Source organism: Doryrhamphus excisus, linkage group LG8, assembly GCF_037039965.1.
Source record: "Doryrhamphus excisus strain RoL-2023G ecotype Guam linkage group LG8, RoL_Dexc_Guam_v1.1, whole genome shotgun sequence".
Taxonomy (NCBI): domain Eukaryota; kingdom Metazoa; phylum Chordata; class Actinopteri; order Syngnathiformes; family Syngnathidae; genus Doryrhamphus; species Doryrhamphus excisus.
The window spans coordinates 15806388-15832103 of record NC_136364.1 but is presented as its reverse complement, the minus strand read 5'-3'; the positions used below and the strand labels follow the sequence as shown (position 1 = coordinate 15832103).

The 25716-nt window shown below is 45.0% G+C and overlaps 1 protein-coding gene across 6 annotated transcripts in view; it reads right to left on the bottom strand.

Annotated features, from left to right (window-relative positions):
* Window positions 1-25716, bottom strand: part of cux1b (cut-like homeobox 1b) — a 78909-nt gene that overhangs the window by 11391 nt on the left and 41802 nt on the right. For 2 of the 6 annotated variants that reach the window (XM_058079246.2, XM_058079248.2), the window contains exons 5-22: window positions 23460-23597; window positions 19887-20010; window positions 18271-18347; window positions 18124-18190; window positions 10252-10300; window positions 8923-9027; window positions 7234-7422; window positions 7081-7139; window positions 6826-6868; window positions 6593-6689; window positions 4757-5551; window positions 3989-4072; window positions 3558-3659; window positions 2935-3479; window positions 2662-2803; window positions 1761-2048; window positions 1483-1671; window positions 111-375 (exon numbers count right to left, since the gene is read on the bottom strand). In XM_058079246.2, the coding sequence (XP_057935229.2) occupies window positions 111-375; window positions 1483-1671; window positions 1761-2048; window positions 2662-2803; window positions 2935-3479; window positions 3558-3659; window positions 3989-4072; window positions 4757-5551; window positions 6593-6689; window positions 6826-6868; window positions 7081-7139; window positions 7234-7422; window positions 8923-9027; window positions 10252-10300; window positions 18124-18190; window positions 18271-18347; window positions 19887-20010; window positions 23460-23597 (3358 nt within the window). The remainder of the gene's footprint in view (window positions 1-110; window positions 376-1482; window positions 1672-1760; window positions 2049-2661; window positions 2804-2934; window positions 3480-3557; window positions 3660-3988; window positions 4073-4756; window positions 5552-6592; window positions 6690-6825; window positions 6869-7080; window positions 7140-7233; window positions 7423-8922; window positions 9028-10251; window positions 10301-18123; window positions 18191-18270; window positions 18348-19886; window positions 20011-23459; window positions 23598-25716) is intronic. The other 4 variants (XM_058079247.2, XM_058079249.2, XM_058079250.2 and 1 more) reach the window with 4 other exon arrangements.

Genomic DNA, 25716 nt, shown 5'->3' with positions numbered 1-25716 from the left:
CATTCAAGGTCAGTCCTGCTGCTAACATTTATCATTAAAATACATACACGTCTCTAAATATTACACTCATCTATAAATACATTGCACATGACTTTTCTCAACATGCTGACCTATAATTATGGAACCAGTTGATGACAGTACTGGTCTTCAGGTTGAGCTGGGAGGCCAGCTCCTCAATGGTCTTAGGGGAGGGATAGGGTTTCTGCTGGTACGCCTTTTTCAGAGCCTCCTTCTCCTCGGGTCCCAACACCACCCTGGGTTTCTTCAGCTGCTGCTGCCCCGGACTCTGAGAGCCCTGCACGTAGTCCGGTCCCACAAGCCCGCCGTCCACAGAATGGCCATCACTCAAGGAGCTCAGCCTCCTCTTCATGTAGGCTGAAGATACACAATACAGTAAGAATTAAGATTAAGAATAAACTATACACATTGTTGGCAAATATCACAGGATTTAATTAATTTGAGGCCGACGGTCAATAATTCCCATGCTTTTTCAAGATTGACGGCTCTGTCAAGTGTCCTCAATTGACACTAGATGGTGCTATTGTACTTCTCAGCGACAGTAACAACAAACGCCTGCTTCCATATTTCACACATAAAGTAACTGAAGCTCTATTGACTTCAGGCACCAGCAGGCTGAAAATGCACAGTTCATGACTGCTTCACATTTGTTTGACATTCTGGTCCACCCCCGATACATGCTGTATTAGTGGTGGCCCTCGGAGCAAGGTTAGACCACTCTAAAAAAGCTTTAGAGTGGTTGTTACCTTACGGGGCCCGCTACCATAAAGGTGAGAGGTCGAACATGGTTACTGTAGAGGAGGTCCGTGTCTTTCCTGTCAGTCAGGACTACCGGCCATTGCTCCCGGGTTGTATTACTTTGGGGTCAATAGTTTTAAATGAAGCTTAAAGGAGAGTAGCCTCCAAGCGTGCACAAACTAAAATGACAAAGATGGTTGTGTTGTTCAACGTTGTGCTTATTTTATTTTGGAACCGAGTAGTCGCCGCTGAATCTAATTGCATATTTAAATGTTTGCATCCAAAGAGAGAGCATCAATTGGTCGTCAGGCTCCTGGCTTTGTCGATTATCAAATACGCTACCATAAAAAAGGAGCACACAGCATGATAGAGAAGAGCAAAGATTAAAAATACAAGTTTATAGACTGATGATGATTACGATGATGACAATGATGAAGAGGAGTGCTGATGACTGTGAGTAAGCAGGCCTGCGGCAGTCCCCTAGCTGTCACATCTAATACAGTACGTGATGTCTGCTGTCCTGATTGCTACTGACATCACACCAAGATGACTGTGATCTGCACAACATGCTTGGTTGTCCTGCACAAAGGATATCGTCTGTGCAGATGTGCATGTGTAATTCAAAGGGTTGCTGCGTGTGGCTTTCATCTGCATGTACTTATCAAATCAACGTGCCGCACGAGGGTTTTGTGCTCGTCTATATGGAAGGTTTGTTTTCATACACACCTTTCTTCTCCAGTCGTTTCATGTCCATGAGTTTCTCCACGCTGTGAGGGTCCTGGAGCCATAGCTGCATACGAACAAAGGGCTCCCTGCCCTTCAGGCTGAGCTTGTGCCAGGGTTTGGGCCTGGCCAGCAGGTCTGAGACAGAACCCTGCGTCAGACCCAGGATAGTCTCCCCAAACAGACGCTGGCCTGGTTAGAAAGGGCAGAAATTGCCTTTGTTATTTAAGTGGGACAAACCCTACAGAATATAAATACTGTATACTTTCAGTACGTCTTACCAAGGTTGTTATCAGTCAGCACCTCCTTCACCTTCTTGGTAATAGCATAAGTATCAAGTTCGGGAGACATTGCAACCATCTCCTGAATGCTTAGACCCGAGTGACCAGGTAGAGGCAGCGGTGTGCCAGGCTGAGAGTCCCCACATGAGGGATCTTCAGAAGTGGGCTTGAGACCGGACGACTGTGATGTGAGCAGATCCCCTGCTAGACCGTTGACAGACTCTTCAGCGGAACTGAGAGGTGACTCTGGAGCGGGGCTGCAGCTTGCTGATGTTTTGGGTGTACCCTCTGATTGTGGAAAAAGAGGGAGAGACGTGTTATGCACAAAAAAACGGTTTCATCCCCATATCCTACAGGCTTTGAGTCATATTAAAATCAAATCCCTATTTAACAAACAGCAAAAGGTATTTAAGTTTTTAGTTTGACGCTATTTTGGCTTCCTGCTCCTTCCTTCATCTCCCTGTCTCTGCCTGTGTAGTGCTGCTGTGCAGCTCAGCAGGCTGGAAGAGAGCAGTCATGAGGAGCTGTCAGTGTACATTAGCTGCTGTTTACACCCCCAGAGAGAAACACAGACACGCACATGCATACACACACATACACACACACACAGAGCTGCCATCTGGCGCTGCAACACTAACTTGTCTATGACATGACAAACCAGCAGCTTGCTGGCTGACACTGCCACAGCACCGAGGATGGGGGGGGGAGTGGGAGGAGTTAGGGATATGGGGGAATGCAGGGTCAGGCGAGGGAGAGAGTGACGGAGGGAAGATGGTGTGATTGACAGGCAGACAGTAGCAACTTGCAAATAGCCCTAATCAGGCTTTTCGGAGGAACATGAGCCCAAAGCAACCTGCTTGTGTGAATGCAGCGGTGTGTGCCGCTTGTAGGATCCGTGTACCTTGGTTCTGAGCTTGTTGGATGTGTGCGTTTTGCCCCTGGTCTCCATTGAGCCACGGCTGCATGCGCAGGTATGGCTCCCGGTTCCTCTGGTTCAGCTTGTTCCATGGCTTGTTCCGAGACAGACTGTCACTCAGTATTCCCTACAGCACACACCAGGGAAAATGGCTCAGACATGCGACTGCTGTAAAGTCAAACTATTAGCGGTAATGCAAACAGAAAGGGACGGAGCCAAAGCACACCTTAAAATAACTTCAGTTTAGCCTGCCCTCACCTCTTTGGAGTCTTCCTGGTTGTGGTTCTCCTCTACTGCTGCAGGCCTTCGGTGGTCCGTGTGCATGCTGCTCCACCATTGCTCTCTCCAGTAACCTACTCCTGCAGCACCACTTCCTGAGCGCGCCGACCCCTCGGAGCTCCGACCCTGCCTTAAAGCTCCATCCGTTGATGCGTCAATCCCAGAAGAGGACCTGCCTTCCCTCTTCACGCTGGAGCTGAAGTCCAGCACGGGTGACGGGGAAGACGGGGAGGACAACAGAGAGCTGGGGGGCTTCTTGAGGGACAGTGCCAGGGGATTGTACGGGGGGAGGGGAGCAGTAAGCGGTGAGCTCATGAGGTCTCTCTGAGACAAGGACGCTAGTGAGGATGAGGAAGATGATGCTTTGAGGATGGGCTCCAAAGCAGCCTGCTGGGCCTCCATTTCTCGGCGAGCTTGCTCCAGGATGGAGCGGATTGCCTCATCTGACCCGCTACCCCCTCCGCCCCCTACGCTTCCACCTCCTCCTTTCAGGCCTGCGTACGAGGGTTGCACATGGGACAAATCTGGTGAAGGAGAAAACGAATGTGAGAGGATCCAGACTGATCGCAGGACTTGATGGAAGACGAGAGATTTGCACTCACCGGCTTTCTGCACCTGCAGTTCTCTTTTGGCCTGCTCTAGAATGGACTTGATGGCCTCATCTGAACCGGCATCTGGAGTGCGGACACGAGCAGTGATGTTCCCTGGAAGGAGAGGGAGGGACAAGAAGAAGAGGTGAACACATAAGTAGGAAAACAAACTATATAGCGGTAAAAATAACTATCACAGAATATTTCATCAAAATGTCACAGTACAAAGAACATTCCCACCACAAAAAGGTAACTCCTCAATGGACATGCTTGGCTTTGTCACTGACTGTGCAGTTACCATCAAGGCACAATTATATTGACTGGTCCGTCAATTAGTCCACGCGACACACGCGCAAACACACACACTAGAGATAGAGTTCACCCTTACACAAACATGCCACACAGACAGAACGTGCCAGAATCTGCGTGTGAAGGGGACAGACCTGTGTGTGAAGCTGTATTGGAGTGGGTTCTCCGCTTCGGAACATCCTGAAACACTCGGCTAAGCTGGGGCTGGCCTGAGCCCTCTGTTAAAAACAATATACCACACACTATGTTACAGCACTTGTGTGTTTTTTTTTTTTGGTCTAACTGCTGCACTATGTTGTTCCCTATAATGTACTGCAAGTGTGGGTAATTTCATCCAGTGTTGGGCAAAAAAAATACATTGATCTTCACTATGTGGGGATGGTCTACATCCAACAGCATTAGTGAACTACTCAAATATTAGTATTGTGTGACAAAATTGACAAAACGCCTGCTTACTAGCCGACTCTATTGGTGCTAGACTTGGTGATATTTGTGTACCACCGAGACCACCTTCCATCTACAAATGTCCTGATGCGTTAACAAAAGCAGGCCCGGGCTAAATCGAATCTACCCGCGGTAAGCAGTACCTCTTCCTATCCTCCTAGTTCTCACCAATCAATGCTATTGATGTGTGAAAGGTTTCTGTATTGACCACAATAGCTAGGAGAGGCTCCTGGGATGAGTGTGTGATTGTGTGTGTGTGTGTGTGTGTGTGTCTAGGAACTAATTCAGGACACACAGATGTGGCGCAGGATGGGAGTTAGAGAGGAGGAAGAAAAATATAAAGGCTAGCCCTTATTGACAAGCTGATCAATGGCTCTGTGCAGGGCTGTTCACACACGCACACAAACACGCACGCATGCTTGAAACACACATACGTCACAAGACGCACACACACTCACCTCTTTGCCGTCCCTGGATGCTGCGTAGAGCAAGGATGTTCTGCTCATCAGCCAGAAACTGCCTCATCTTGTGGAAGGGCTCCTTCCCCCGGATGGTGAGTTTGTTCCACGGCTTTGGTCTGGCCAGAATCTCGCTGACCGAACCCTGGGAGAGTCCCAGTACATAGTGGCCAAACACACGCTGACCGATGTTGTGCTTGATCAGCTGCTCTTTCACCTGCCGGGCAATCTCTGCTGTGTCCATGTCCTCCCCATCCAAAACGCTCCCTGTGGTGGCGTCAGAGTGGCTCGGGGACGGCGAGGGGGCGCTGCCAGCGGTGCTGCTCCCGTTAACGGGAGCCATGTCTGGGCTGGCTGGGGGTGGCTGAGGGCTACTGGCCGCGAGAGGGATGGCAGCAGACCCGGAGCCGGGGGTGGAGGTAGGGATGGAGCTAAGGGTCGGAGTGAAGGGGGTGAACAGTAGAGCCCCACTGGGGATTCCAGACGACTCTTGCAATGCTTTGGAGTAGAAGGTCTGGAGGAGCTGCCGCTGGATTAAGGAGTTCAATGCCATCTTACCGCCCACCAGCGGGAAGACTGGAGAGTAGAAGTCCTGTCCAATGCCCGTAGGAGTGAATGGGTGCGTTTCCCCGCTGCTGGTGGTGGTGGCAGTGTTGAGGGCATCCGTGTGAGTGCGAGACAGAGGAGGCTGCGAGGAGGAAGGGAGAGAAGGAGGGGGAGGAGGGGGCGAAGAAGAGGGGTCGCTGGTTTCCTCCTTGGGTGTCGACTCTTCTGTCCCTTTCCGCCCGGCTGACCCTACAAGAAAGGTCAAACACACCATGCATTATGGGGGGAGTCAACAAAAAAGGGGTTCCAGAAACAGAGAAGAAACACGAAATTAACTTAATCAAGTCTTTTTCAAATTAGTAAGTTTTTCCTTTTTTGCCAACCCCCCCCAGACAAAATGCCCATGCATTTGTGATTTCAACCTTTCTTGTAAGTCACAGCCTGGAAGGAAAAAAAAATCAGGACAAAAACAAACAATTCACACATATGATGTCCACATATGGGCGTCCTGGTCCATGCAGCAGCAGAGGGATCCTTAACACTTCATTGTCCAATTGATGATGCAATAACAAGTCTTCAGTTCATTAAATATATCCAGGATAAAAAAATCTTTAAGGTTGAACAAGAATAGAAATAAATGTCACCAGTGACTAAAGTGTACAGGTCTGACTCGGAATAAAGACCGAACTCTTCCAATAAACATGAATCAAAACAAATATATCAAAACATGTTGTTGTTCTCCCCAATCTTTTCACTACAAGAATCCATCTTGAGGATAGGCGCAGCGAGCGATATTATTCAAATGCAGAACCATTCAGACTTAACATGATTGAGCAAGACAGTAGGCTCCCCTTACTGTGAATGTTAATCAATTCAGAGCTACTCAGCTATTCAAGCCTAAAGCTATGACATTTCAAACCCATAAACACTGTTGCAGGGGTCCTGATGCAAGGGTGGGCGGGGTGGTTTAAGTGGTGGTGGGGGGGTGCAGCATGTTGTCCTCATTTGTGGTGTTGTGCAACTTTATTAGTCTTAAAGTTGACCTGCTATTGTATTCGTTAGCCGCTCCCCTTTGTGTGCGCGGTGAATAAGCAATGACAATGCATTGTGTTTGTTCTAAAACACAGCACTTGTGTACTCTCAGAGAAAAAGATGCAAGATGCATGTGTTTCCATACATGCATCTATACGCTACACCTGAACAGCCTTACCTGCAGCCCTCATGAGCCCCCCAAGTAGCCTCCTCCAGGGATACTGTAAAGGTGGACCTTCCCTAAAGCCTCAAACTTACCACTGAGCTCTGTGTTGGCTATGCGCAGTGCAGCGCTCTCAGACTGAAGACTACGGTTCCTCTCCAGCAACAGCACCTCCAGAGGTTTGGATGAATCCTGATGACGACAGAGGCAGATTAAGAAAAATAATGACCTTCTCCGACCCGATTTAAAAGCTCATAATTATAATTTTATGTTATTAATTAATGTCCTAACTCGAGTCGTAATAAGGCCGCAACAGACAAACGTTTACCTGGACGGCGTCTGATGTTCCAAACTCCACTGACTTCAGAATACTGAGGACACAAAAGAACTTACTATAATAATTTGACACAGTATGTGGTCTGTTTGAGGTCGAAGTAGGTTAAGAGGAGCAGTAAAAACACAAGAGACAACCAAGCCGCAGACATGCATCATCTGGAATGAGGGCATGCTTTTGTTGAAGTCACGACAACAATAAACACAACACACACACACACACACATGCAAACAATGTGTTTGCACCTACCCCAATTCCTTCTTCACCTCCTCATAGTCTGCCTGCTTTTGAAGCTTCTCCTCCACTTCCTGTGAATAACACAAATAAATTAAAGTGATGAAACTTTAACACAGAACGCACAATATTATAACAAATGCAGAAATAAAGAGTCTCCTGTGCTACCTTGAGAACGGCCGTCTTGCTGCTAAGCTGCTGCTCCAGCTGGGTGATCTGGGTGCTGGTGGTCTCTCGGAGTTTGGTCAGGCTGGCCTGCAGTCTCTGGACGTCCTCCACCAGCTGTGCAGTCTCCCTTTCTTTGGCCCTGAGCTCCGCCTCTAGACTTGAGTGGGATGCCGCCTCCACTGCCTGTTCCTACGAGACAAATACAACAGTTTAATATGACGGCAAACACAAACAAAGAAATATTAATACTTATCACATACTACAGTATTAATTGGCCCTGTACCCTAGAAAAACCGCAAATGAATGATACGGGAAAAGGCCAAAATGATACTGTGTCAAAGCCCAGGGCAGTGATACTGATAAAATATAAGAGTTTAACCATGTCCAGTATCAGCCCCCGTAGCTGTCCACTCAGAGCGCGCTGCTCTGGTATCGTGCCCGTGAAACAACAAATCAGAGAACAGCGCACAAGCCTAGGTCATGAAGTGGGCTCCTGGGCTTAACTTTCTAAACTCCGCGCATGTGACAGGAAATGTAACTGTAACTATAAATATTCCTAGTGCTTCTCCAGTCACCAAAAAACCCAAACATGATTAATGGAACTTTAATTGTCAGACATTGATAAGATAAGACTGTTGATAAAATATTATTGTTGAAATATTTTTGCAATTAAAAATAGTACGTGATAATAAGCTCATGATTAAATAGTATGTGATAATAAGATCAAAAGACCATTTTGTTTCCAGAAAATGTTCAGTTTATTACATGTATTATATATAAACAGTGTAAACACAACAATTGCAAAAATATTTCAACAATAATATTTTATCAACAGTTTTATCTTATCAATGTCTGACAATTAAAGTTCCATTAATCAAGTTTGGGTTTTTTGGTGACTGGAGAAGCACTAGGCACTAAGCACTCTGTTCTCTGATTGGTTGTTTCACGAGCACGATACCAGAGCAGCACGCTCTGAGTGGACAGCTACGGGGGCTGATACTGGACATGGTTAAACTCTATATTTTATCAGTATCACTGCCCTGGGCTTTGACACAGTATCATTTCGGCATTTTCCCGTATCATTCATGGGCGGTTTCTAGGATACAGGGCCAATAAATACTGTAGTATGTGATAATAAGATCATCACATGGTTTGTCTGGTATCAGGCCCAGTATCATGCCCCCGCGTGCCAGTATCAGCCCTCGACCTTCGACACTCGGGGGCATGATACCTGGCCTGATACCAGACAAACCATGTGATAACCTATAAATATTTATGGAGCGGAAATTATCTCTGTGTTGGGACGTACAAGAATGTATGGGCATTACATAGTTTGTTACATAAACTATGTTTGTAACATTTGTAACATACAAATCACTTCTGCATCCTGATTGGCTGTAGACCACACTCAATCATCTTCATGCTGCCCATGTCTCATGTCCAAGAGTGAACTGTATAGTCCTGTTCTGCAAACACAGTTGACTAAAACTATTCTCGGCACCAATGATGATGTAGCAACTCCTGAGACAGTCCCCACGACCTTGAAGACCGATGACAACGGTGATCAATTAATGGCTGCTGTGATCAGATGATCACCTCTGAAGTAAAAGGGGGCGAGCTGATCTTTAGCACCGTCAATACCGCTTTGTCAGCCACGCGGTAAATCAGTATGTTGGCGAAACACGTTACCGTGTCGGGGTCGGCCTTGGTCGGGCTGGCGGCTCGCTGGGATTGGTTACTCAAGGACAGCTGCTCCCGCAGTGACTCAGCGTCTCTTTGCGCCGCTTCAGCTCGCTGCAGAGAGAAGGAAAAAAACTCTCAGAAGATGAAAAAAAAAAAAGTGGCAATTTTTATGTTTATGCAGCTCCAATCTGAATTCAGGTGTTATGTTCTCTTTTGTGTACATTTTTTCAAACCTCTCAGTTTTCCTGCCAGCCCAAAAGGAAGAACCAAAAAGTGTGGAATGGGAGAGGTGCAAAAATTTCATGGTGCTGGCCTGCCACTAACTCTACATAAATAAGAATATGCTTCGGGGCAACCATTTCATGATGTTTTGAGGGTGGAATGAGTGGAGCTAATGTTAACAACAACTTATTAACGCTTTTTTTCCAGCGCACAGAATATTTGAGCTGTGTATACGGCAGCACTTCTTGTCCTTCAAACCCAAAAGAGGGCGTTTTTTTTTCCTTCAGTTCAATAAAATAAAATATTACATTGGTACAGAAAATTGAGATGACACCCGCTGCCTGTTTTTACAGCCAAAAGTGCCACGCTCCAGTCGGGAGTCATCAGTAACACGGGTAAACAAGGCCGTCATTAGGAGTTACAGGCAGCAGATTCCATGGCGTTCCTAATTGCAACCACATTGGAAGCCGCTATTGACAAGGGAGGGAGCCGGATTGCCTAGTCGCAAAAGCAAAACGCTGTTTTCCATTTTCTCCTTATAAAAAGCGTATAAAAAGTCTGTGGCTGAGCTGGCGGCCATGCTGTCATCCTCTGTAAACCTCAAATCAGAAGTGTGAATAGTGCATGCGAGAGTGCGCGCATGTGTGTGTGCATGTGTGTGTGTGTGTGCATGTGGCATTATCGTCAGAGTGCTAACCTTTAGGCTAATATTAACATTACATGCCTATGCTAACCCTTTAGCCACAAATCATACTCTTGGGCTAATAATGAAAGTTAACAACAATGACATTAACAGATACCACAGGAATATTTACAGCCCAGGAGCAGAGGGCGCGCTAAGGGGCCCGTTTCAGCTGGATGGGGTTAGTGGGTGTGTAATAAATTAAACAACAAACAAGGGCCTTCACAAATGCAGCGCAGTAAATATAGCTGGATATAAGACACATGTTCGCTGGTTCTGTGCAGATAATATGAGCATGAGAACAGCTGCATTTGTCGGTGAATCATGGAAATAAAACACAGCAGACAAAACAAAACGTTATTGCTGTTGCCATTGGATGCACTTGACCAACTCGAGAAAAAAAAAACAAACAACAAAAGCAATGAATTTACCTGATTGGCTCTTTCAAGGTCTGTCATCACCATCTCAATCTCATCAGCCCTGAGGAAGACATTTTGTTACTACAGTGTTAAATGAAACAACACCTACAGTAACACTAATCACACACACACACACACACACACACACACACAAAAAACGCTGCACACTCTCTAACGTGCGAGCAAACCCCCCATTTCCACAATGCTCGTGTCGTGTCCATTAAGCTAGCGTCTAAATTTCACTTTTGATCCATTGATTGTGAACCCTGTAACCTAACCAGCATGTATCTGTGCGTGCATACATGTCGTTAAGTGTGTGTTTCTATGCGCACATGTAAACCCCACTAAAACCTAGGCTACACTAAAACAGAGGGATTATATTAATAGAGCTCTAAGTCCTAATACAGAAGACTAATCTGCTACGAAGCTGTGTGATTGTGTCTGGCTAATGGTTTGGATGGGAGGCCACGCTTCACCTCTCCCTCGCAAGAGGTCAGACAGCAGGAGTGCATCGCGCCTCTTTATTCAACTTTAGTCAAAAAAAAAACTGTTTTGATAAGCTTGTGTTGTGATTGACATGACTGAGATATGCAAAGCATGTCTAGCCAAGTATACATGGACCCAAATATTCCAATTCCATTCGGGTTATTTGCTCAAACGGAAAGAATGTAACCTTTGTATACACCTCATTCCCAAAGAAAAGTGTCAATCCGAATGAATATATAATCGGATTCACAGGGGTGGAATATTCCTTTCCCCAATCTGATTGAGGTATCTTGTACCCGCTCAATCGGAAAGTTGTCAGACTGCGTTCTTCTTCGTGGTGTTTTTCTTCTTCTGTTGTTTATTGGCGGTTGGCAAGAAGCTTTCGTGTGCATTACCGCCATCTGTGGAACAGAATCTAAACCCTTCTATACGCCATTCACAAGTCCAGTTTTATTAAAAAAGAAAATACATGTACCAAGCTTAATTATAAAATATTAGCAAGATTTAACTTTATCTTTTCCTGTTCCCGGGTGCGTTCTTTCAGCGAATGCTGAGATATGATGTAACACACAGCTCGAGATGTTCTTCGATTTTAAAAAATGGAGACGAGCAATCGGCACTGGACTGCTGCGGAAAGTTTGTTTTTGATTCAAACTAAATTTCAAGACTGGACGAACGAAAAACTGGCAATACGGAGTTATTCCAACAAGTGAAAGAAAAACTCGAGGAAGTCGGTATCACGTGATGTTGATGTTTACGTTTTACTGCTGCATGCCCCATTGACTATTCTGGTTGATTATAGCGGCGCATGTAGAAAAGAGATTGGAATATTCCTGTCCATGTATACCATTGCTTTCGGAAAAGTCATTCAGAAAGAGAAAAACTCCTCATGTAAACTTGGCTACTGATGTGCAAGTCACATTCAGTATTTGACGCCTGTCTAATTGAGCCCATAATCACTGCGTGTTGAAGTCAATGTTGGTCAAGTGGTTAGCGCACAGACCTCACAGCGAGGAGACCGGGGTTCAATTCCACCCTCGGCCATCTCTGTGTGGAGTTTGCATGTTCTCCCCGTGCATGTGTGGGTTTTCTCCGGGTACTCCGGTTTCCTCCCACATTCCAAAAACATGCTAGGTTAATTGGCGACTCCAAATTGTCCATAGGTATGAATGTGAGTGTGAATGGTTGTTTGTCTATATGTGCCCTGTGATTGGCTGGCCACCAGTCCAGGGTGTACCCCACCTCTCGCCCGAAGACAGCTGGGATAGGCTCCAGCACCCCCCGCGACCCTCGTGAGGAAAAGCGGTAGAAAATCAATGAATGATACAAGTTGGACACTACTTGGACTACTTTCACTTTATTATTGGTATTGTTCCTGGTGTACGAATCAGCACGGAGCACGCGTTGCAACCATGCCGATCACGCCCCACAGGTGTGATTTTCACCTTGCGTGTATTGCATAAGCAGTATTGAGTGCATCGATGAACTAGCGCACGAGAACTATTGTTTCATTATGTGGCAAACCCAAAGACCCACGCAGCTTTTGTATTTGTGTGTCACACTATGAGAACCAGTGTTATGTCCCATAGGCTTTTATACTACTGATTTGAATGTGTTTAACAAAACAGACACAGTTGATATTAGGTCAACAACGTGCCAAAGGCAATGTACTAAAAAAAAAAAAAAAAAAAAAAGTCAGATGAGGGTGGGAGAGCTTTTCACTCTTCATTTTTATTCTTTCCCCCCCGAGTTAAAAGGATCTGGTATGCATTTAGGCAACATAATAGGACACTACCTCACCGGCTTTTATCCTGTCTTAAGCTATAGTGTGCGAGAGAGCGGCGTGCACGCTCTCCCGCGCACAAATGTGAGGTCAGAGAGCCAAACAAGCCAGAAAAGCTTGTAATGGAGAGCGTTTATGGATATAGTAATGCAACCCAAATACACTGAGCGCTCCCCGCTCCAAATGTGATCATTTAATCAAAGTACAGATGCACAAAGTCTTCTTAAATAACCTTTGGATTTGGCTGTATTTGGGAATTATAAAGGCAAAGCTAGAGGCTGAGGGCCAAAGGAGATCACAGGGAAGGGATTTTCAGCGTATCCCGACACAGTCGGTCGGTCGGTCGGCCGCTGGGAAGGCTAGCGGCTCTGCACCCAGTGGACACAAAAAAACACAGCAGCGTTTGGAAGGGGTCTTGTTTTGAGTATAAAGAATGTACTACTGCCACAGGGAGGAGCTATAGAGTGGCTGCCCATTCAAAGTGCACGCATCGACAACATGCAAGCGCCCTCGGAAGACTTTTTGCGGCATATAAGCCATTGGATGCACCCTGTGACATCAGTGAGCACTGGAGGACTTCTGAAACACGCCCAGAGCCTTTAAGCTGTTACTGTACTTCCTCCATTTCAGACAGGCCTTTTCATCTCTTATCATGCGCTCTCTCTCGCTCTATTCCACACTATGTCTGACGCTCTCCTTTCTCCTCAACTCATCTACTTTCCTGCTCTCTTCAACACTACACCCCCCCACCCCAAGCGTGTCCTCGGTGCCAGCAGGATATTCCCCGATTTAGATTTTCATTTCCCTCCTCTATCACACTCTGATCCCTTCTTCCTTGCAGTAGCCTCCAGACCCTGGCTTGCTTTTTTATTTTTGCCCTCCAGCTTACATCCCTCCGTTGCCTTTTCTTTCCCTAGCCTTCTCCACATTGCATTTCCACAGTGCGGTACCTTGGGAATTTCAAGGAGGCTTAAAAAGAAGCTGGTTGTGAGCGTCACTGTGGGTGTGTCACGTCTCCATACGCAAACAGGAAACATGTATGAATGCACCCCAATTTTCAACAATAATAAAAATACTTCTTACACAAATGTACCCCTGAGTCTTTACACACAGATAACGGGTACACATTAGCGCACGTGCGCATGCACAAACACAAACACACAGCATCCTGCAGGGCCGTGGATCAATATATCATTAATCTTTAATAGTGACTAAACGGGTAAAGCGCGGCCAGGCAGACTCTTGCAGAGCTAACAGAGAGAGAGAGAGAGAGAAGGGGGGGGGCAACTCTACATCTGCAGGCCTGCGTCCCGCTGGAACTCACACACTCCCAAGCACCGCAACATCGACTAAAATTCTCTCTCAAGTGTGTGCGTATTTTAAAAGGCAGATTACCCAAATGCAGCAAGAGGATGGGAGATTTGTCACGCAATGGCCTCCTTAGCGAAAAGTTCAGAGCAAGTGTGTGTGTGTGGGTGCGCGCGTGGATGTCGGCGCTTGTGTGAAAACTGTGCACGTATGCATTCTGTGTTGTTTTTTTTTTGTTTTTTTTTTGCGGTGCCAAAAATGTGAAGCAGTCAAAGGGTTAAAAGTTGTGTTCAGCCAAACACTGGCGATTTGCTCAGCCAAGCAGTAAACGGGGGGGAAGGACTCCAAGGACTGGGAGGGTGCAGGGTTAGAGAGGGTTTGTGTGTGCTTTAAAGCGTTGCATTAAAATTTCAGATCACAGCACGCCACATAGTCAAGGACCCTGACTGCCTCGGGCTCACGAGTGAACGAGCGCGCGTGCGAGCGAGTGTGTGTGTGTGTGTGTGTGTGTGTGTGTGTGTGTTTGGATGTGTACATGAGCATGCGTAAGGATGTGGGCAGGCATGTGTTTATTAGCCTATGCCAGCAAATGGGACCTACTATAGATGCCTTTTCAAAATGTGACATAAAAGAGAAAATAGGGAGGGGGACTGAAAAAGCTGAAAGAGTAAATAAATAAGAGAAAAGACTGCAATATGGATGGGGGCGGGATTGGTCTATAAAAAGGTATTGATTGATGGTATTGCACTGTATGCAATATCTTCCTGTGGCCTTTCCTTCAACACTCACAAAAAGATAAAAGATAGCATTAAACAGAGGGAGAAAGAAGTAATCGGGTAAAAATCGAATCGATGTGTTTGTAACAGCCAATCGATTTAACAACTCTGTTAATGGATGGACAAGGTGAGTTTAGGCCAAGACACATTTAATGGAGGTGGGAGGGGGGGGTTCCAAGTTGATAATCTGTGCTTGTGCAGATGGCGTGGATTCAAAGTACACCGTTTTCTAGCTTCTCTTAGCGAGTGCAAACACTATTGATTAGGGTTTCATTCTTTACTGAACAATTTTAGCATTTGAGAATATAATGAGTGTTTTTAGGGCGGCACGCAGACCTCACAGCTAGGAGACCAGGGTTCAATTCCACCCTCGGCCATCTCTGTGTGGAGTTTGCATGTTTTCCCCGTGTATGCGTGGGTTTTCTCCGGGTAATCCGGTTTCCTCAAACATTCCAAAAACATGCTAGGTTAATTGGCCACTCCATAGGTATGAATGTGAGTGTGAATGGTTGTTTGTCTATATGTGCCCTGTGATTGGCTGGCCACCAGTCCAGGGTGTACCCCGCCTCTCTTGCCCAAAGACAGCTGGGATAGGCTCCAGCACCCCCGCGACCCTCGTGAGGAAAAAGCGGTGGAAAATGAATGAATGAATGAGTGTTTTTTAAACAGCCAGGACGGGTTTCTCACCCAAGGGAACAAGAGAGTGCGAATGTCATAAAGTGGTACTTCACAGTGTGGAGTGCTGACAAGGAAAAGCTTCTGTACCCATCAAAAGGATCAATAAGATGGATGGTCACTCAAGTATTGACGACGCCTGATCTCACCGTGCCTCATCAGTCATGACCTCCATGAATCACAAACTGTTTTTTTTTTTTTACAAATGGAATCCGGACATGTGTAGTAGAAAGTAGGAGATGTTGGAACCAAATGAGGAACGAGTGGGAAGGATATATCAAGTTGATGTAGAAATGGGTATTTCGGTTCTGTATATCTTTATAGCATATATATATACATATATATAATATATACATATTTTGCAAAAAATGTCACAATCATGGCAAAATGGTGGGAGAAAGAGTACCATAAGCGACCCGGCATGCCTTGCGGCTCTAAAAGACGGGTGTCACGGTATTGTGTGTACATATTCATTTGTATTTGTATGTATTATTTGTAAGGTAAACAGCGTTTTTGGCGGCACGGCGGTCGAGTGGTTAGCGTGCAGACCTCACAGCTAGAAAACCAGGGTTCAAATCCACCCTCTGCCATCTCTGTGTGGAGTTTGCATGTTCTCCCCGTGCATGCGTGGGTTTTCTCCGGGTACTCCGGTTTCCTCCCACATTCCAAAAACATGCTAGGTTAATTGGCGACTGCAAATATATATATATATTTGATACGGTTATATTTGATACGGTTGGTGTAAGGATCCGGGTTTCCTTGCCACCATACAATTGTAGCTTGATGAGTACATTTTCAAGTATAAAAAGGGATACTCAATGGTGCGTATCAGTTCCTAAAGATCACCAATTGGTATATTTGCAACTCCAACTGTTTGTACAGAAGAAGAAGAAGAACCGTGTGTGGCATAGATAGTCACTGAAATGAAGGCATGCATGTGTGTATTCTACTGGTAACCTCAACTTGCCCCCTTTAAATAATGCTAAATGTTATTTTGGAAATCGACTAAAAAGCAGGATTGAGGACATGAGATGATCAAATTAAAACCCACACACAGTCAATAAATCCACTTTCTGATCACCATGCCAAATTCTAACTGATGTGGACATTTGCGTACACATCTGTGATCATAGTCATCCCTTTCCCCCCCAGCGTCTAGATCATGTTTCTGCAGGTTTGGCATAACGCTTCATGTTGGGTAGCGCTTTGAAATGAATGCACTATAAGGAAGTACTGTGCTTGCTGTGGCTGCAGAACACATCACAGTGCCTGTTGGTATTTACAGCGTGTGTGTGTGTGGGATGGGGAGGGGGGTAATGCTAGGATTTGGAGGCTGCTGAGCTTTGTGGGAGACGATCCAGCTGTTCGGACAGCAGAGGGAGTTTCCAAGCAAAGAGGTGCACTAAACAGGATGATTATGTCAGGGATGGACTATGGAGGTGGGGAAAGGAAGGAGTCGTCCCAGGCCCTGTCCACACGGGAACGTTAGTGGGATTTTTTGGTTTTGGTTATATGCACACTGTACTAGATTAGTAAAGAGGTAAGAGCGTTGACTGTGGCCAGTCATGACACTCGGAATATTCAGATTTTATGTTGGCTTGTCAAAGCTCACTTCTGGTCATGTGACGGCGACGTAATGGTTTAATTTCATTTGGACATGCATCAGATTACAATTGAGTGCATCACATAATCAGTTCACAGTTCCACATGTCCAAAAGGAGTAGGAAGAAGCAAAGCTTATTAAATCCTACCCCTCCATCTGGTACTTTTACAATCAGTAATTGTTACATTTGTTCACTTCCTGCTTTCATAATGTAGTTTGAGGTTTTTTTATTCATTTTTTTGTCACATACTGAAGTACGATGTGATATGACCATCCAATGACATAATGGGTACCATAGTAAGTGTCAATATAGTGATATATATAGCACATCATGACTGGTTCAAGACTCTTCATCCTTGTATTTAGCAAACATCAACTGCTTGTATTGTTTCTTGAATTGGCTCATCGTTGTGCATTGTTTGAGTTCCTTACTCAATCCATTCCATAGTTTGATTCCACATACTGAAATGCTATGGCTTTTTAACGTAGTCCTAGCATATAAGTGTTTCAAATGTAGTTCTTCCCTGAGATCATATTTCTCCTCTCTTGTAGAGAAGTATTGGATGACATTTTTAGGTAATTGGTTATTTTTAGCCTTATGCATTATTTTAGCTGTTTGAAGATGAACTATATCAGCAGATTTAAGTATTTGTGATTTTAGAAATAAGGAGTTAGTATGTTCTCTGTAGGCGGCATTATGAATTATCCTTACTGACCTTTTTTGCAGTACATTTAGCGAGTGAAGATTGCTTTTATAGTTATTAGCCCATATTTCCACACAATAAGTAAGATATGGTAGAACCAGAGAGCAATAAAGAGTGTGGAGTGATTTCTGATTGAGAACAAATTTTGCTTTGTTCAATACTGAAATATTTCTGGCCACCTTATGTTGTATATTTGTAATATGAGGTTTCCAGCTCATATTGTGTGTATATGTATAGTTATTGGTTATTTTTAGCCTTATGCATTATTTTAGCTGTTTGAAGATTAACTATATCAGCAAGTTTAAGTATTTGTGATTTTAGAAATAACGACGTCATCGCAGCCTGCTAGTCTATACGGAAACGATGAGCCTGCGTTTTGAGATTTTCCCACTTTGGAAGCTGCTTTCGAAAAATACCATTCCAGAGCACCCAAGATGCTGTTTCTGTGTGGATGAGAGGCTGGAATGATGAAATATTTGGGGGTTTTGACCTGAAAATGTTTGTGTTGTACAAAAACAACCCACATACACAAATGAGTGACACACGTACTTTGCTGAGGATTCCTCATCATATTTTGTCTTCAAATCAAAGAGCTCGGCCTGAGTTGTTTCAAGTGCTGGAAAAAACCAAAGTAATGACTTTTTAATATGTGATTAATGTGAATACATTTTTTTCTATCATGTTTAGGTGGATTACCTGTCTGGAGGGACTGGGCCTTGTGCTCGGCCTCTTCCAACCGTGACGACATGGAATCTTGGCTCTCTTGGAGTTTCCTAAGCAAGGGAGTCAAAGTCATGTTACAGAGAGCACCAAGCCACAGATCCACTGCGTCAGTAAGTCCTGGGCTCACACTTTAGTGACAACTGCAGCTATTCTCTATTTTCCCACCATCTCTGAAGTGTTCCCCCCACCACCGACACCACCACCACAAAAAAAAAATCCCTCCAACACAACCCACTCCTCATTAAGCAGCCCTATTAGGCAGGAATGTCTAGCCACTGGGGCACTCAGCACCAGGGGTGGGGAGCGTCGAGGAAGCGTGGAGAGGCATGGGGCTACAAAAAACCACAAGGATAAAATAGATTCATTCTTAGCGTATAAAAAGTTAGGATCTGCTGAGAAATTGCCACGGCGTGTAAAAACATCAATAATCTAGCACAAAGAGCGTCTTTATGACACTCTTTGATGCCCACCCCCTCCCTTCTCCGCCAAGCCGTCTCTCCCCTGTCATCTCCATTTTTTTTTTCTTTTTTCTGCCCTCAATTTCATCCTTTCATCTCATTCCATCGCTACTTGAAGAAGCCACGTATCAAAAAGGTGCCATCCATTTACGGGCCCCCTCTCAGACACAGGAAGTCAACTCTCTGCAGACAGGAAGGGGACTATAAAACACTGACGTACAGGAAATACAAAAGGGGCTACTCATCTTCGTGTATATGTCTGAATTGGGTAATGAGCTCTTATAATAAACAAGAGGATTGATGCCAAAATAAACACGCAAGACAATGTATTTGTTCTGTGTTAATAGACCACCTGATTATTTCAGCTAAAAAGTGTTCAAATTAAGACGTGAAACTTTAGTGCTTGTGAGTCAGCCATTTGCATGACTGTGCATAATGGGCTGAGAACTGGATTGCTGTAATTGGATACTGTAATTTTGGGCGGTGCACTAACGGCAGGGGAAAAAAAAAAAGCATCTGTAAGAGCACAAGTGTGCTTTTCGTTGGATGTTTTTCCATCCCTTTAAAACTGGAAAAAAAAGAGCAGAGGTCAGAAGAACCACGTTTAAAACTTGCCTTTGAAAAATTAAACTGAAATATAACATTGTATCTTGATAAAATATCTGGCAGTAATGTGTCGATCATTCATTGCCAGCGCGAAATATTGCAAAAAAAATAATCTTTGAGGAAGTAGCCCATTACAATTAATTACACACGCTAAACTTAACCGTATCAAATAAAGTTATTTCAAGGGTTTCCATTCCATTCCAAAATAGAAGCATTAATTCCCGACAGGATGGCTGAAATACTTGGCAAATGAAAAGAGAAAATAGTAGTCTGAGGTGCTGATTGCAATCAAGGTAAGTGGCACAGCCAGTGGGAAAAATAAGCTATAGTTTTTACTTTCTAATCCTGCATTGATCTAAAGCCACAAGGCGACAGGGGAGGCGATCCAAATGCGTTGATTAAACTTGTGAAGAAGACTGGGATTAAAAAGAAAAAGGTGTTACACATTATTCAATACCATTAAAAATATATACATGTTCAATGCAGGATTAGACATAACGGTTTGGGGCAAACACACACACACACCTCTCCTTCTCTGCATAGTCGTTGTGAAGCTGGAGCTGCGTTTCTTGAGCCAGGTTCTCTGCTTGGTTCTTCAGCGACTGTTCGTACTCGCGGATCTTCTCTTTCAAGGCCTTGATGGTCACCTCTGGAGGAGGTTGAAGCACAGATGAACATGCAGGAGAGAATTAAGTCAGCTAAAGACGATTTACACACACACACACACACACACTAGAAATGCATGGCTGCAGATGATTACACTGTATCCCACCGGGCATCAATTGTTCATGATACAGTACAGGGTAAACATATGTAGCATAATAGCCGTATGACTAAATAGATTTGCTTTGCTTCTTACATTAACAATAACAAATAACTCACGGCCATTATTATCTAAATAGGTGACATCACAGGTAAGTACCAATATAATTATGTCATATTTACAGTCAAACACACGGGTGGCGGAGTCACTTGTCTCAGGCTGCACGAATGCCGCGATTCATTAAATAAAACATGAAATCCAACATGTACCGTGTCTCCCATATATTCATTTTATCACAGCGGGATGCCACAATTAGATTTGGTGCGATTTGTTAGCCCTTACTCGTAAAACACATTATAATGAGGCTGTCTGTGAATGAAAGTACAATAGATGTCTGTACAATAGATGGCACCGCAACTCTGCTTCTGAAGACACCTCGAAAGCACCGTACGAGTGTTTCGCATGTTGGCTACACAGTCAGGAAATCGGGAAGACCTGTGTTCGATTGTCCGTGTGGGAGTTTGCATGTTTTCCGGTTTCCTCCCACATTCCAAAAACATGCTAGGTTAATTGGCAACTCCAAATTGTCCATAGGTATGAATGTGAGTGTGAATGGTTGTTTGTCTACGAATTGACTGCGTCTGCAATGTTTCAATTGACACTGGATTTACATTTACGAGAGTGATTTACTTAGTCGAAACAAAAACAACCTCCTGACATATTTTGCAATCAGGCAAAAATGTCACAATCACGGCAAAATGGTGGGAGAAAGAGTACCATAAGCGACTCAGCATGCCTTGCGGCTCTAATAGACGGATGGCATGGTATTGTGTGTAGATATTCATTTGTATTTGTATGTATTATTTGTAAGGTAAACAGCGTTTTTTTTGGCGGCACGGCGGTCGAGTAGTTAGCGCGCAGGCCTCACAGCTAGGAGACCAGGGTTCAATTCCACCCTTGGCCATCTCTGTGTGGAGTTTGCATGTTCTCCCCCGTGCATGCGTGGGTTTCCTCCCACGTTCCAAAAACATGCTAGGTTAATTGGCGACTTCCAAATTGTCCATAGGTATGAATGTGAGTGTGAATGGTTGTTTGTTTATATGTGCCATGTGATTGGCAGGCGACCAGTTCAGGGTGTACCTCTCCTCTCGCCCGAAGTCAGCTGGGATAGGTTCCAGCATAACCACAACCGTAATGGATGGACACACTGTTGTTGATGTGTGTGCCCCCCCCCTGTAAATAAATGTACTCTGAGGTGGTTTGTGCGATAACCGGTGACAAACAATAACCCAACAAGAAGCGACAGAAGAAAGTTTCTATTTGTAAACATTTTTAGCGTTTCATGTTGTCTGTTCCCTTTTTTTTTTAATCTCCCAAAGCATCCATACAAATGACAAGCTCATGCGTCATGGCCAATTATGCAAATTAGACAATGACGTAGAAGCAGTCAGGCTGCAACTACTGCTGCTTTCTAATGCTTTTTGAATCCACTTTCATTTCTCACACGCTTCCCACCCAGCAGAGACGAGGATGACCCCGCATGCTCTTGCCTTTTACATCCAGAGCTGGCGGGGAGGAATACGCCATGTTCTCGGCGAGCGGCTACGCTGTATTCATTAGACCGGCATTAGTGCTGAAATCCCCACAACCCGCTGACGTCTGAGCTGTGTACGGACGGGGTGGCCGGAAATAAATCTTAACACATAACTGGAGTAATAAATAGGCTCCATGTGTGGATTTCTCAGAGAAAGATATAAACACCCAAGACAGTGATAAAGAGCACGGCTGCTTGCAGCCTTTGACTGAGGGCTCTTAGCACTTTGTGCATGTGTGTGTGTGCGTGTGTGATTTAAACTCCGGTCTCACTACTCTGACACATAATCAATAGAGGAGAGTCCCCTCAGAGCCCTCTTAGCCCTTAACTGCTTAACTGAACTTTAAACATTTAGGTTGCAAGGATCAATGACCCCGACATTTGTATGTGTGTGTGTGTGTGTGTGTGTGTGTGTGTGTGTGTGCGTGCAGGTCGTTCTGTGTGCGTGTGTGTGTTTAACAGGAGTGGGAGTTCCACAGCGCGTTTTGGGGTTTAAATATCCCCCCCATCTATTGAAGCGGGAAGGAGGGATAAAGGAGGGGACAGAAAAATCAATGGCAGAATGGAACCCTGCCGCTATCGAGCTGTTGCAATTAACCCTCACTGAGAAAAGGGAGATTCCACAACATTCCCGACTCCCTCCTTCCTTCCCTCACTCACTCCCTCCCTCTTCGACTGAAATTAAAACACTTTCACAACTCCTTCTCACTCATCTGCGCCTTTGTCACTTTTTCCATCTTTCTTTACCCCGAGGTAGACAGTCTTTTTTGTTTTTTTTATTCGTTAAATGTGCCGCACGGTCTAGTGGTTAGCGCGCAGACCTCACAGCTAGGAGACCAGGGTTCAATTCCACCCTCGGCCATCTCTGCGTGGAGTTTGCATGTTCTCCCCGTGCATGCGTGGGTTTTCTCCGGGTACTCCGGTTTCCTCCCACATTCCAAAAACATGCTAGGTTAATTGGTGACTCCAAATTGTCCATAGGTATGAATGTGAGTGTGAATGGTTGTTTGTCTATATGTGCCCTGTGATTGGCTGGCGACCAGTCCAGGGTGTACCCCGCCTCACGCCCGAAGACAGCTGGGATAGGTTCCAGCACCCCCCGTGGTAGAAGCGGTAGAAAATGAATGAATGAAATGCGCCGCATGTTTTCTCCCCCCCCCTGAAAACTGGCAGTAAAACATTGTGCTTTTAAAATGCATGAGGCTTTCCAATATTTCCAAATGTGGAATGAAAAGGTCCGCTACAAGTTTCTTTCAGGCGTAAAAAATATCAACATACTGACTTTATGCTAGGGGGAGAACGGCTGCAAAAGGAACACTCAATTCCATTCACATTTTTACACCGCATATACTGGTAGGGTCATCTATTTTTGATTATCATTGCAACCGTTTCCGAATCTGACTCCAGATTTATAAAGCCTTAATTCAAAGTGGCACACTGCTCTCCAAATGCTACTGATGTCAGGTTAGATGATTTATTACAAAATAGGACTCCCTGATGGTACACATTTGCTTTTCATCATTTTCATATGTTCTTTGTCTCTTCTTTCTAACACTATATGCTTTCTAATGAACCAAAAAACAAGTATTACTTTATTTTCACAAATGTTAGTAATTTAATCAGTGCTGGCCAGCTGCATGCATTGTACCTCCTCTCCCATGAGACACAACTCAGCCTATGAAATCGCTTATTCAGAGCAGGGGGCGTGTCCCCAAAACACCCGCATTCATTTGTCTCTGACCTTGGTTTTTGACCTCTGCAAACTCTTTATTGTAGTCCTCCAGTGTCTCTCGGAGTTTGGTGTTCTCCGTCTCAATGTCGTGCATCCTTTGAAGCTTCAGCTGTAGCTGCTGAGCCAGCTCCAGCACAGGTACGGGATCTGCCGGGGCAAGAATACGCAGAACGTTTGACATCGGTTCACAAAACCAGATTAGGCATTAAGCATGGAATAACCGCATTCGGGGAAAAGCCGAAGAGACCAAATGCTTGCCCCGCTGAGGTTGTCCTTGAGAAAGGTGATGAATCTCTAACAGCTCCGGGAACATTATTTTGGCGCTGACCGTGACCTCTGATCCCCCTCCGGAGAACGACCAATGCCGTCAAGGACAAAATAATATCAGTACCAGCAATATCATGGTGTGATGAGCTAACAAGTCACTTTTGCAGTTACTGTCTACGGATTGACGTGTCTGCAATGTTTCAATTGACACTGGATTTACATTTACGAGAGTGATTTACTTAGTCGAAACAAAAACAACCTCCTGACATATTTTGCAATCAGGCAAAAATGTCACAATCACGGCAAAATGGTGGGAAAAAGAGTACCATAAGCGACCCAGCATGCCTTGCGGCTCTAATAGACGGGTGGCATGGTATTGTGTGAAGATATTCATTTGTATTTGTAAGGTAAACAGCGTTTTTGGCAGCACGGCGGATGAGTGGTTAGCGCGCAGACCTCACAGCTAGGAGACCAGGGTTATCTCTGGTCATCTCTGTGTGGAGTTTGCATGTTCTCCTCTGTGCATGCGTGGGTTTTCTCCGGGTACTCCGGTTTCCTCCCACATTCCAAAAACATGCTAGGTTAATTGGCGACTCCAAATTGTCCATAGGTATGAAAGTGAGTGTGAATGGTTGTTTGTCTATATGTGCCCTGTGATTGGCTGGCAACCAGTCCAGGGTGTACCCCGCCTCTCGCCCGAAGACAGCTGGGATAGGCTCCAGCACCCCGCGACCCTCGTGAGGAAAAAGCGGTAGAAAATGAATGAATGTTTTTTACAGTAGAAGACGGTAGAGCTCTCCTGTCATATAGAGGATATTAGATGAGTATAAACATTTTCCTTCCGTTTTAATTTTTTTTCTGACTATATTAGCCAATTACTGAGATAAAAATGTGCAACTGCAACTGTTGACGTGCTTGTGTAGCCATAAGTGGCTAATTGATACCCACTAGCAACACAAACAATGACGTAGATGAATTAAATCATAAGAACACAGTTAGCGTAAACGTTCTGAATGAGTTTCTTAGAATGAAAGCACAACAAACATCGGACAAAACGGAGGAGAAGAAACAGTGACGCAAAAAAAAAAGAGAGGAGGAAGAAAGACAACTTTCTGGAGGCATCTTCCCAACAAGTCTGAATACACAGCAGGGTTAACTGTCAGTGTGATGAAGAGAGCCCTGTCAGTCAGGCCAATCACATCTGATTGGTGCTCATGGGTGGCAGACTGGTGACAGGCAGCCAAGAGACGCGGGCGACGCTCATCAGCATGCCAGCTAAAAGAGCAGTTTGTGTGTGAGCAAGTGTGTATGTGTGTGTGTGTGTGTGTGTTGTGCAGATAAGAGGAACTGACAGCTTACAGCTGGGGGTAAGGGCTGCGTGTGCATGTGTGTGAGCGCCTCATGTCTGACACAGTTAGATATCTTAACTATGCTAATGAGAGATCAGCAGAGAACGATGGGAGAATTTCATGCTGATTTTTTTGTGCCGTCAAGGTGACACGCCGTGCAAGACGCGGAAGACCACATGCAAAGCATGCTTGTGTTGTGTGCACACGCGGTACAAACATACATAACTCGACGCCTATCTGCCTCAAAGTTGGCGCCCTTGAAATGCTACTTTCCCGTTCTTATCAAAAGCTTTGTCCTTCACATACATCCCCGCCGCCAACCCACCCAAGCCGCCATTTTCAAATCAACTCTACAGCCAGTTAAAAGCAGTTTGACTTATGGGCCACTGGTGCTAAACGTTCTCGCCAGACACCTTTAATCTACAGCAGAGCACGCTGGGGCTGACTAACCAGGCCTTCAGCTGATAGAAGACAGAACAAAACACACTGTTTCCACTTTCAAGACCGCGGCATTAGTCAGGCTGCTGCTGTGTGTCTTGTGTGCGTGTGAGTGTGTGTGTGTGTGTGTGTGTGTGTGCATCAGGCATTACATCATTGTCTCGCTGCAAGTTAAGAATAGCCCCCCGTCAGAGCAAGCACTGACTTATTGG